At 38.5% G+C, this 11,050-nt stretch overlaps 1 protein-coding gene across 6 annotated transcripts in view; it reads left to right on the top strand.

Annotated features, from left to right (window-relative positions):
• ppp1r9a (protein phosphatase 1, regulatory subunit 9A) overlaps nucleotides 1–11,050 on the top strand; it is an 80,699-nt gene that overhangs the window by 4,006 nt on the left and 65,643 nt on the right. For 4 of the 6 annotated variants that reach the window (XM_024299048.2, XM_024299032.2, XM_024299042.2 and 1 more), the window contains exons 1-2: nucleotides 5,934–6,414; nucleotides 8,714–10,160. In XM_024299048.2, coding sequence (XP_024154816.1) covers nucleotides 8,823–10,160 — 1,338 coding nt within the window. In that variant the 5' untranslated portion in view covers nucleotides 5,934–6,414; nucleotides 8,714–8,822. Of the gene's footprint in view, nucleotides 1–5,932; nucleotides 6,415–8,713; nucleotides 10,161–11,050 lie in introns of those variants that run through there. The other 2 variants (XM_036214227.1, XM_024299024.2) reach the window with 2 other exon arrangements.

Below are 11,050 nucleotides of genomic sequence, written 5' to 3'. Positions count from 1 at the left end.
TATATATATATATATAATTTTTGGTTTTATGTACTTTGTTAAAGTTATGTTATAAATAATGTGCTTGACTCGTTGCATTATTTAGTGTGGCTAATTTCCTTATTCATAAAATGTGTTATTTGTATAAATAACTGTAATTAGAAGTTACAAACAGAACTATAAGTTAAAAAAAATAGTTAAGTAAAGCATAAAAGGGCTGTGATACATCCTCCCACTCATTTTTAAGCAGCTAATTAACCTCTTTTAAACAAACCTCACATTCAATGGATTCAATGTGTCATGTATTGTATGGACAAATATGTCTACTAATGATTAAGATAAATTACAAAAGCATTGGTACGTGGATACAAATATGTATCATCTTTTAGTTTTTTCTTTTTTATATATATTGTTTCCATTTTAGTCACTGTTAATAATCCAAAACTTGATATATCCATGTCAGGGTGTATATCTCTTTTGTTTGTCTTCTTTAGTATTTTTGTTTATTTATTTATTTTTTGTTTTGTTTTGATTGGAGACCAAGAGAAAAAGATTCATGTGCATATAAAGTTGATAAATTACAACGGAGTATTAGGCCCACCAAAAAAAGTAAATTTACAATTTTTTTCTTGTAAATTTACAACTTTAAATGTCGTAAAAATAGGACTTTTAATCTCATAAATGTACACGTTTTTTTCTCGTAAATTTAGAAAATGACTTTTAAAGTCATAATTATACGACTTAATTCTCAGAATTTCACAGTTATGACCTTTTTCTCGTAAATTTACAGGATTTAAAGTTGAAATAATAATAAAAAAAAAAATCTTTGTAAACTGGCCCTAATACCCTGTTGTAATACAATAGAGTATTAGGGCCATCAAGAAAGGGGAAAAAAAGTAAATTTACAAGTTTAAATCTTGTAAATCTACGAGATTTAATCTTGTAAATTTACAAGAAAAAAAGTCAAACATTTTGCCTATGACTTTTAAAGTCATAAATATAGGACTTCATTCTCGTAATTTAACAGTTGCAACTTTTTTCTCGTAAATTTACGAGATTTAAAGTCAAAATTGAAAATATTTTTTGTTTTGTTTGTAAACTGGCCATAATACTCCAAATAGAAAACAGGAATCAAATTTTAAAAAGAATCTTGATTTCAGTAAATGAAATCAAATTTTTGGACAATAGAAAACAACATCGCGTCAACAAATGAATGAACTTTATTTGAAGAAAAAGGCATTTAATAACTGTGGTTTGAACTGATGGTACATACTATCGGTGCAACAATGAATCAATTAGTCGATTAATCGTTTTATTTTCTCACAATTCAACCAGATTGATCTGTCTGTGGCAAATTGTTAATGGAATATTCGCATATCATTATAAATTTGTTTCAAAATGAAATAAATCAATTATGTCGATTTTGAAATTAGGATTGAGGTACGCTATGTTTATTTAACTAATGTAAAAACGCCCAAGTGTCATCAAAACAGACAACACACATGTGAGAGTAGCAAAAAATGATCAACCATCATTATAGTCCAGTGTAGAAACACTTTTGAAAAGACATTTCTATATAGTTTATTAGAATGTTTGAATTGTTATTATTTTGATGAGGAAAAACAACAGTGGGCTGATCTTCATTAAACTAAATTTGAATGGATTTGACATTAATTCTTGTTTATTTGCAAACATATTTAATTTACACTTGATTATCTTAAAGATGTTCTGGATCGATCTGTAAATCGGTTTGTTCAAAATATCGATTATGAATCGTATTAGCAACCACTAATTATGAAATGAATCCAATTGTTATTTAAATGCATTTTTACACCCCAAGTGAATACAGTAAAGTAAATCCATTTAGAGGTCTTGGATCAATCAATGGCAGAGTAATATGAATGACCCCCACACAATGAGTTCACATTTCCGTTCCAGTTCTGTTGAGATTTTGTAAAAATGTCCTTTTCATGCCACAGAGGCTTTGAAGAAATCCTCCTTATGCTTTTGCTCAGCTAAAGTTTTCACGTTTAGACGATGTGAACAGCTGTCAGAACTCAAACACTTGTTTGGGGATTTTCCTCCAATCTGTCCAGGCCTCCTGTGGAGTCTCTCTTAGCAGACAGATGGCTGCGTTTTGGCCCCCTTGGCTCCCACTCAGATCTTCTGAAAAGCTTTGGGACCCTTAAATTGACCGGCATCCCCCCCCTCAATGGGGGCTAATTTACAGCTCCTTGATCCTGCAGAAAAACCCCTTAAATCTGGTCGCTGTAGCAGCTCTCACTGAACGCTTCCTGTTTGAAGAGTTTTCATTTGATCCAGCATCACTAGCTCTGCAGTTCATATGTTTTCTGCTCTTACGCTCTCTCTCAGCCCCTTAAGATTATTTTTAGGTTGCTTAGCAACATCTTACATAGCCTGTAGTTGGAGTGGGTATGAGTGTTTCAGAATAATCACTACGTTTGTGTAAAAGGAAAAGGAAAGCCCTACAGTTTTGAACAAGCAGCCAAATGGGTTTCAACTTAAATTGCAGTTCTATGTCCTTTTTTTATTTTATTTTTTCTCCAGATATGGGTATACGCACACACTCGTGGACATACTCTGTATATTTACATGTGCTGCACTTTAGTTTGTGCTTTGTAGTTCAAAAAGTACTAAAAATGTGCCAAATAACATCACACACCTATGTTGCTTAAAGGGATAGACTAAAAACACATTACATAACCACAACATCTTATAATTCAAGCAATAAATTGAGATTAAATTAGTTAAAAATGACAAATATTTGCAGTTATGCAAGCTTGAGTTTTCCCTAAAAACTGCAAAAACTTGTAAGTTTAAATTTTTTTACGATAAATCGAAGGATTTTATAGATAAAACTTCAATTCAGAATTCATTAATTCTTCCAATTGACTATGGAAGTTTTAAAGCAACTATGGTGAACCCTGTAATACAATAAAGTGCTTTAACAAGTTATTTAAGATCATAATCATGTGTTTGGGTGTTAACAAAGCTTCCTTTATCTTGAAGTCGTCACATGAATTCAGACTTCTTGTTGTTTTTATCCTTTTTTTTTTACCAGTGAAGTATGGTGTTTGAAATGATATTCTTTCATAACAGGAACAAGAGATGTTTGATGGTAAAATTAATTAAAAGTTTAATTCTCACCTGAGCCCACACAATGTAGTTTTTTATACCACAACTGAGAGCTTATTAAATCTTCATTTTGTCATCTGCTCTCATCCTAAATGATTACTATCAGGATAGAGAGATACTATGAAATGTAGTTTTAATCTTAAATTCCTTTAAAATATGTCTATCATAAGAAAAATGCTACAATAACATGTTAAAAATCAGATTTTTTTTGGAGTGGGTCTATAAGGACTCAATTTCTTAATTTATTTTAAAAATGATCTTTTAACTATAATTGTGTCGTTTTTAGATACATTTGAAAATCCTGACTTTTCCAAGGATATAGACTCTGTCCAAATTCCTTCACTACTCACTATGTAGTTGTTAGAATTGAGTCCACTAGAAATTTCCCAGAAGTCTTTGAAAAAACTAGCATGCATTGATGCTCACTAAATTTGCAAATATAGACCACAATGCATTGCGTTTGACCAATTTTTGTGGAAAAATATGTTTAAATGTAATTTTTTAATAAACCATCTACGTTTTTATTATTAGAACACGGTGAATTCATAAATAGTCTTCATAAAATGTTTGTATCGATTAGATTTTCACTTTGTCAAATTGCTGATGTAATACTTGCTGTTATAAAAAAAAAAGTAGCATGGTGTTAGCATTGCTTTTAAAGTCCAGGGGACTAGATGATACTGAACTGTATAGGCTATGTCTAAATTCCTCCCTTACTTGCTATATAGTGCACTATATAGTGCGTTCAGGATTTTGTAATTCTGTCCAAATCTACAATTTAAAAATAGAATGCAGTGGAAATTTCCCAGAAAAACTAGCGTGCATCGGTGCTAGCTACATATGCGAATATAGACCACAATGCACTGTGGTCGAACAGTTTTTGGGAAAAAAAACATGTTTAAATGAATTTTTTTAAATAAACCATCCACATTTTCATCATCAGAACACAGTGGAGTCACAAAAACATGTTGCAAAATGTTCGTATTTATTCGATTTTCACTTTGTGAAATCAGTGATGTTATATCTAATGTTTTGAAAAACTAAAGAAAAGTAGTGAGCATGCATGATGTCTGAATTACTTTAAAATCCAGGGCAATTTATAGTCCTGCACTATATAGTTTTTTAGTAGTTAGGGATTAGGGTGGGAATGGACTCTATACATGGAGCTGTGTGGCGTACATCTGGTTTCGAATAAGACCGCCTATTTGCTTCTGGTTGTGGCTATTTGTATGTATGGACTTGGCAAATCTCAGTTTACTTTCCCTGGTATTGGTTTATTTTTGTTATTTCTTACATTGTATGTTAGTTTGTAATTATATGTATTCAAAATGACATCCAAAAAGACAAAGTTTGCCTTCCTGAAACACCAAATATCCAATGCTAACAAAACGCTATCATGTACTGTATGATCATATGACTTCTTGGGATGAAACGTAGCTATTTATGTTAGAACATTTAAAACCTTTTAAACAGAACCTTTTATGTGTAAAAAAACTTTGAAGTGACTTTCAGAACACTGATCTACTCTCAGCTGATGATGAGATGCTCCTGCCTTCTTCATGGAGCGGTAGCAGCGTGAGCTAACGGGCACCTCACCTGTGTTGAGATGTTTAGGAAAGGGAATCACGTCTCAGACTGTCTACCTGACACTGAACAATACATTTAAACACATTTAGAAACACTCTGCTGTGGAGTAATTGAAACATAACAAGTCATAAAGATAAAGACAGCGATAATCAGACGTGTCTCTCATGCTAGTTAGCATTAGCCCGAATGAAATGGTATTCATGTGAAATTTTCTAAAAATGACATGCAGTTCGGAACTTTTTTTCTTGGCTGCACGGACATGGAGGAAAGGTTAAGATTAGGATTCCGGTTCCAAATGGATCGCGGTCATTAAATACTACAATATTTAGCTTTGGATTCACATAAAATACGTGAAACTATGCAGCAATCTGCATCTTGCCTGCACCTATTATGTGTTGGAAACCTAAATTTTCATTAGCTTTAGAGCTGATTTCACGTAAATATTTTTGAATTACATCAGCCTTCGCAAGTTACCTTTGAAGTTTGCTATGTGGGATGACAAATACAATTTAAATCCTTTTTGCATTTTTATTGTGGAGTATTTTGCTAGAAAAGCGAACACTTAGCCTAACATCGTTTATAGTGACTCTTGTTAGCTCCAAAAATCATCTTTTAAAGTCCAAATACTCCACTATTTCCACATAAACAATAGGCCACTGCCCCAACAAGAAATGACTGAGCGTCATAAACCGAATGTGGAAGTAGGTCATGCATATTGTCCATTTGGACAAAACTATCGTTTCTGCAGTAGAAATTCACCTCTGGTTTGTGGGCGGGACTTGTTTGAGCAACCCCGCCCACCCATCCCCTCCCTATCACTGAGAGCTCTCTGTTAACATTCTCTCCCGCTGTCTTACAGCCCCTCATATTCCCAACCTAACAATAACGATATAACGAAAATGGCGAGCAATGTTGGAGCTAACCAGGAGTTTAAAAAAAACAAAAACATTTTTTGTCTGCTTCTGATTCACAAGGATTTGAATACTCAAGAATGTAACTTTTAGCTAAATTTTCTTTATATATATATATATATATATATGTCCTCCATCATTTGAAAAATGCCACAAGAACATGGTAAAAACACCATTTTCATTGGAGTGGGTCTCAGAAGACCCCCGGGGTGGCCCCAGACCCGGGGTCCCCCTCCAAAGACCCCCCCATATCCACTTCAAGCAGGCAGAGAAGTTCCCGTGTCAGTGTGTGTTGGTATTTACGCCGGACTGCAGCTCGCTGAAGCCCCTTCCGCGCAGCAGATTATCGGACCGAACCATTGCCGCAGTTCAGGTTTTTAGCACCTGTCACATGACGCTTTTCCGTGCAAAAACATCGGCCATTACTGCAGCAAGTCAGTCCACCTCACCGACCGCACACCCAAACCGGACGCCGGCGTCCTGCAAACGCCGCCGCGGCGCAGCTCTCGGGGGGGATGAGCTGCCAAACTGCACCGACACCCCCATTGTGCGGCTGGCAGCATCACCCACTGCCTGCAATGGCGTTGAAGCGGCTCGAGTGGCTTCCAGCCTGTCTGTAGTGGCCATTCCGTCCCGGACTATCCACGCGCAGGAGACAGAAATGTTCTTAGTGGAAGTGTTTTCTACAGAAAATCCTCCACATCTGCTCGCGTTTGTCCTCTGGACTGTTTTTTATTTGTGTTTTCCTCACAGCGCCTTCACCGAAGCTGGAGCCATGACTGTAAGTCTTTTGTTTTTGTGACACATGATGGTAAACAGTTAACTTGTTCGCACCAAATCCTCCGAAGAACAGAAGCTTTATGGAAAAAAAGAGGAAAAAGAGATGGAAAAGTGAAAGGGCTCGAGCCGGAGCTGTCATGTCCTGCGCGCGGGGCTGATGCGCGCGCGCGCTTGTTTGTCTGATCCAACTGAGTCAGATGTTTGCTCCTTTTTAATATTGATTTTCAAAACTAGGTTTTTTCTAAAGTTCATGCTGCAGAAAGGATTGAATTAAAATAGAACCAGACCGGATCTAATGAAACATGAAGACTGAACTGGGATATTTGAGGTTCGTGCTGCTGTTGCACCTGCATCCATCCCTCCGAGCTGCAGCTTCAAAACAACTTCGGTTTCCGATTAAAAACATGTTTTTGGTGTTTTTAATATCTTCTTTTTGCATTTTTCTGACTATGGAAGACATATTTAAACAAAAATACGCAAACATTTCATTTATTAGTATTAATGTATTTACCAGGAGCAGATGAAAAAAAAATCAGTTTGAAAAAGGTTGTATTTGTGACGTAGAAAATACACTGGGTGGGCCATAAGGTCCCTGCTCTGCTCCAATGATGCATCCACCTGTATAAAAATAGATCTATGTATGTTAGGGGTGTCAAACTCAATCACACAGGGGGCCAAAATCCAAAACACACCATAGGTCACGGGCCGAACAGGATAAACATTTATTGAACACACCTAAACTAAATTTTTAAAACTTTAAAAACGTCACTTTTTGACACAGACTGAACCTTAAGATGCGGCCGGTACCCTAATTCAAGCCTAGTCTGCGTCTGATACCGTGTCTGCAACTAGTACTTATCTGCGTCTGGTGCTGACTGTCCGGTACCGCGTTAAGCTTAGGGTTAGGATACCGATGGAGTCACGTCCCAGTACTAGACCTGTACCGTCTGCGGCCCAGAGGTTGGGGAGACTTAATTTAATTTAGAGGGAAACACCAAAACGTTAATTTTTGACGCGACTAGGGTCCTTAATCATGCGTCAATATGGGACAACTTGGGAATGAGAATGTGTTGCAACATGTTACCAACGCAAGTTTGGGTTGTTATTAACAAAAATATAAAATGATCTGTTCGGGCCTGATATAATTACCCGGTGCGCCGAATCCTTGACTTTGACACATATGATGTATGTCTCTGTTTTCCTCCTCCGAGTTGATATAGACTACAATACATACCCCAAAATGCCACCATGCGGCAACTTAAATGCAAGTTTTTCAGCAAAATCAGCAGGTAGTTGTGTGGCAGTATTTGTAATTGGGAGTTGTTGGTTGCATTTTTATACATGATGTAGTGACGTTTTAGGAAAAAGTTAGAATTTCACAGACCGGACGATTTTTCTGTAAGAGTTGATCAGTCCTTATGAGGTCGTACAGGGGATGACGAAATTGTTCCACAGTTGGGTGGGTGGCCACGGGGCGGATAGCCGACTGGCTGCAGCCCTGATTGCACGATGTTTAAATGTCTTTGGACGGTGGCTTTCCATATCAAGTGCCACCGGGGTTATATAAAAAGTGGAGCATTCTGCCCACCTTACAGCCGCCATCTACAATTGTGATCACAGCAACGATTTTCAATAGAATCAAGCAGCGAGATTAAAATCTTGAAGATTCTGTCGATGTCTCCCTATTGCACGGTGCCAGTTGTATTTCTGACCGTAGTATTAAAAGCTGCAACATTGCACGCCATTTTTCTTGCACCGGTAATGTTAGGTTGGGGATGTGATGGTAGCAGGAGAAAGAGTAAACAGATGAATGATGGGAAATGCGGGGAAGGTCTGCACCAACAGTCCTGCCCACAGCTAAAAGATAAATTTCTAAAGAAATATTGCCGTTCTGGAGAAACTATGTCCTAAGAAATGACACAAGTTTATGGATTTTGGCTAAAAACGACATTATCATAATTACAAGACATCTGGAAACGCTTTAAAATAGATCAAAAGACAATTGGAGTAGGACTCTATTGCTTCTTTTGCATGTTTCAACATCATGTAGATCATGTCAAAAGCAGAAAAACTTTACATATTATGCAAAATCTATTTATTGACAGATTATGCTTTTTTCTATGCAAACAGATTGTACTCTAGAGCCATTCATATTATTTTTAAGCAAATTGGCCCCATAAGAGTCTTAATAATAAGAGCATTGATCTCTTTTCAAGCTTTGAATCCATTATTTTGATTAAAAAAATCTTCTGGTAGACTAGAGCTGCATATGTTTATTCACATCTATGTCATTCTTGCAGGCGTGACTGGAACTGGAAGACTGGAGTAAGTTCGACTGTACTCCTCACTCCACCAATTTAATGAGGTCACCGCGATGCTGACATCCCCTCCGAATCCAAAGACATCATCATGCTGAAGATGGAGGCCTCGGGAGAGAGGACCAGCCTCCGGAGTGCCTCTCCTCACCGTAATGCCTACCGTGCTGAGTTCCAGGCTCTGAAGAAAGCCTTTGATCAGCCTCGGATCGATGGAGACTCGAAGCCCAAAGGCCTGGAACGGGGGAAACAGCCGAGAGGTCGCCAGTATGGCGCCCACGTCAGTCGCATTAAGGACATGTTCATGCAAATGGGATCGGAGAATACCACAGCTAAAACCAGGGCTCGGGACGAGTCCTCACCACAGAAGCTGGTGAAACCCACCAACTTCATCAACAAAGCTGATGGGTCAGTGATAAAGCTCCAGCATTCCTCGTCAGCTGAGAGGATTGGAGGTGCCGGGGCGAAGTTCTCAGAAACCCGGAGGCTGTTTGAGCAGCAGTCCCGCGATCAGTCCCAGTCACCAGTCTTTCCCTACGGACGCGATAAGAGGGGCTCCCATGAGCACCTTGATGACTGGCGAGGAGCGAGGTCCAACCGAGGCAGCACAGACTCCTTGGACTCCCTGTGCTCCAGAACTGACGCGTCTTCACCGACTGTCAGTCAGCTGAGCGCTGTCTTTGAAAATGCCGACCACCACAACCAGGGAGCTCCTCACAGAGGAGTCAGCAGACGAGCTCTCTATTCACCAGACGGATCCAATCGCCACGGGGGCGACCTTAGCGAGGATGAGTCACGACAGTCACCCGTTCATGGAACCTCCCGGAATAAGATGGGAGGCAAGTTTCCCATGTCCTCATCCTCTGAGGACTTTCTGAGCCCCAGTCCTGGACCAGATAGTCTGGAATCCAAAGCAGAGGTCGAGGTCCAGAAGAAAAACAATCAGCATTTGCCTGGGACTACCACTGGTGAAAGCCAGGTCAATGGGTCTTATGAAGAAGAGGTTGAACCTTCAGACCCAAAGCCTTCAGAGGACCATAAGGACTTCAGAGCCTCAAAACCTTCTCATGGTGCTGTGATCACCGACGAAACTTCTGATGATCTTCTGGACGCCATAGCTTCTGCAACCAAACAGGATGTGGAGGATTCAAAGGAAGACAAACCCCGCGAATCCTCTAGGAACCAGAGGGAAGAACCTGAGGAGGAATACGCTGGGAACGAGCAAGTGATTTTTAACGCAGACGGGGATGCCTGCTATCAGGGCTGGGGGGAGAGCTGCACAGACCCCGAGGATGACCTGTACGGTGATGACGACGACGACATAGTCTATGACCCCGGCTCAGACCTGACGGAGATCCCCGGTCTGCCTCAAGAAAGCAAAGAAGACGTCCCGCCGAAGAGGAAGATTCGCTTCAGCACCGCTCCAATCACAGTAAGATTCTTTACAAAAACTAGAGACTCAATTGAATGAGCTAGTATTTTTAGATACTATTGAACTGCTGTATGGATGTCTGTAAGGCCTCATTATCCTGAGATATTAATTTGACCTCCGTAATTGTCATACTTCAGTTTTCCATTTAATGGGTTTTGGGTTTAATATGTCAGAAAATGAAGCTTGTCTCTCTGGGAGCTTGACATGTCAGTGAGCATCTCATCTGTGCATGCGTTAGTCATGCTGCCTTGGCGCCCACACACTTTTCACACAAGACACTGTGTTCGTGTTTCGCAACCAGTTTTTTTTTTTTTCAACCGGGATCCTGTTTTTGACGATATTTTACTATGGTCGCTGCTTCACAAAATCTCAAATAGAATCTTTAGGAAGCGGAAATTTTGTGGTTCATTTGTGTAATTGTGTTGTTACTCAGCAAGATTACAGTGGAGCTAATGGAGCTTTTTACTGCCATGCAAACAGTGGTAGAGGTTTCTTCTGCTTTGCAGTATTTTGATGCTGAATTGAGCACAAAATTAGCAAGGAGTTGACTATGAAAGGTTAGCTATGAAGTACACAATGTGCTTTGCTTTAATCTTTTCCACTTTTTCTTATGTAAGTCGGTCAAATTGAATATTTGTTGGGTTGGGCATCAAAGCAAAACTACTAAATCATTTTGATTTAAAAAAAAGTGTTATTTAGGAATGACAATTCATTATTAATGTTTTTGTCATATTTTTAATGTTTAAACCAATTTTTGTCAGGTAATAAAAACTTAATAAGTGGGAAACTTTAAATAAAATGATAAAAAATATATCTTAGATTCAAAGTTTAACAAAAAAGCTGTTTATAAGAATTGATTCCTGCATTTGATAAAACAATGTGGCATTATT

Source organism: Oryzias melastigma, linkage group LG11, assembly GCF_002922805.2.
Source record: "Oryzias melastigma strain HK-1 linkage group LG11, ASM292280v2, whole genome shotgun sequence".
In the NCBI taxonomy this organism is placed as follows: Eukaryota; Metazoa; Chordata; class Actinopteri; order Beloniformes; family Adrianichthyidae; genus Oryzias; species Oryzias melastigma.
The sequence above is the reverse complement of the archived record's forward strand: the minus strand, read 5'-3'. Positions and strand labels throughout refer to the sequence as shown.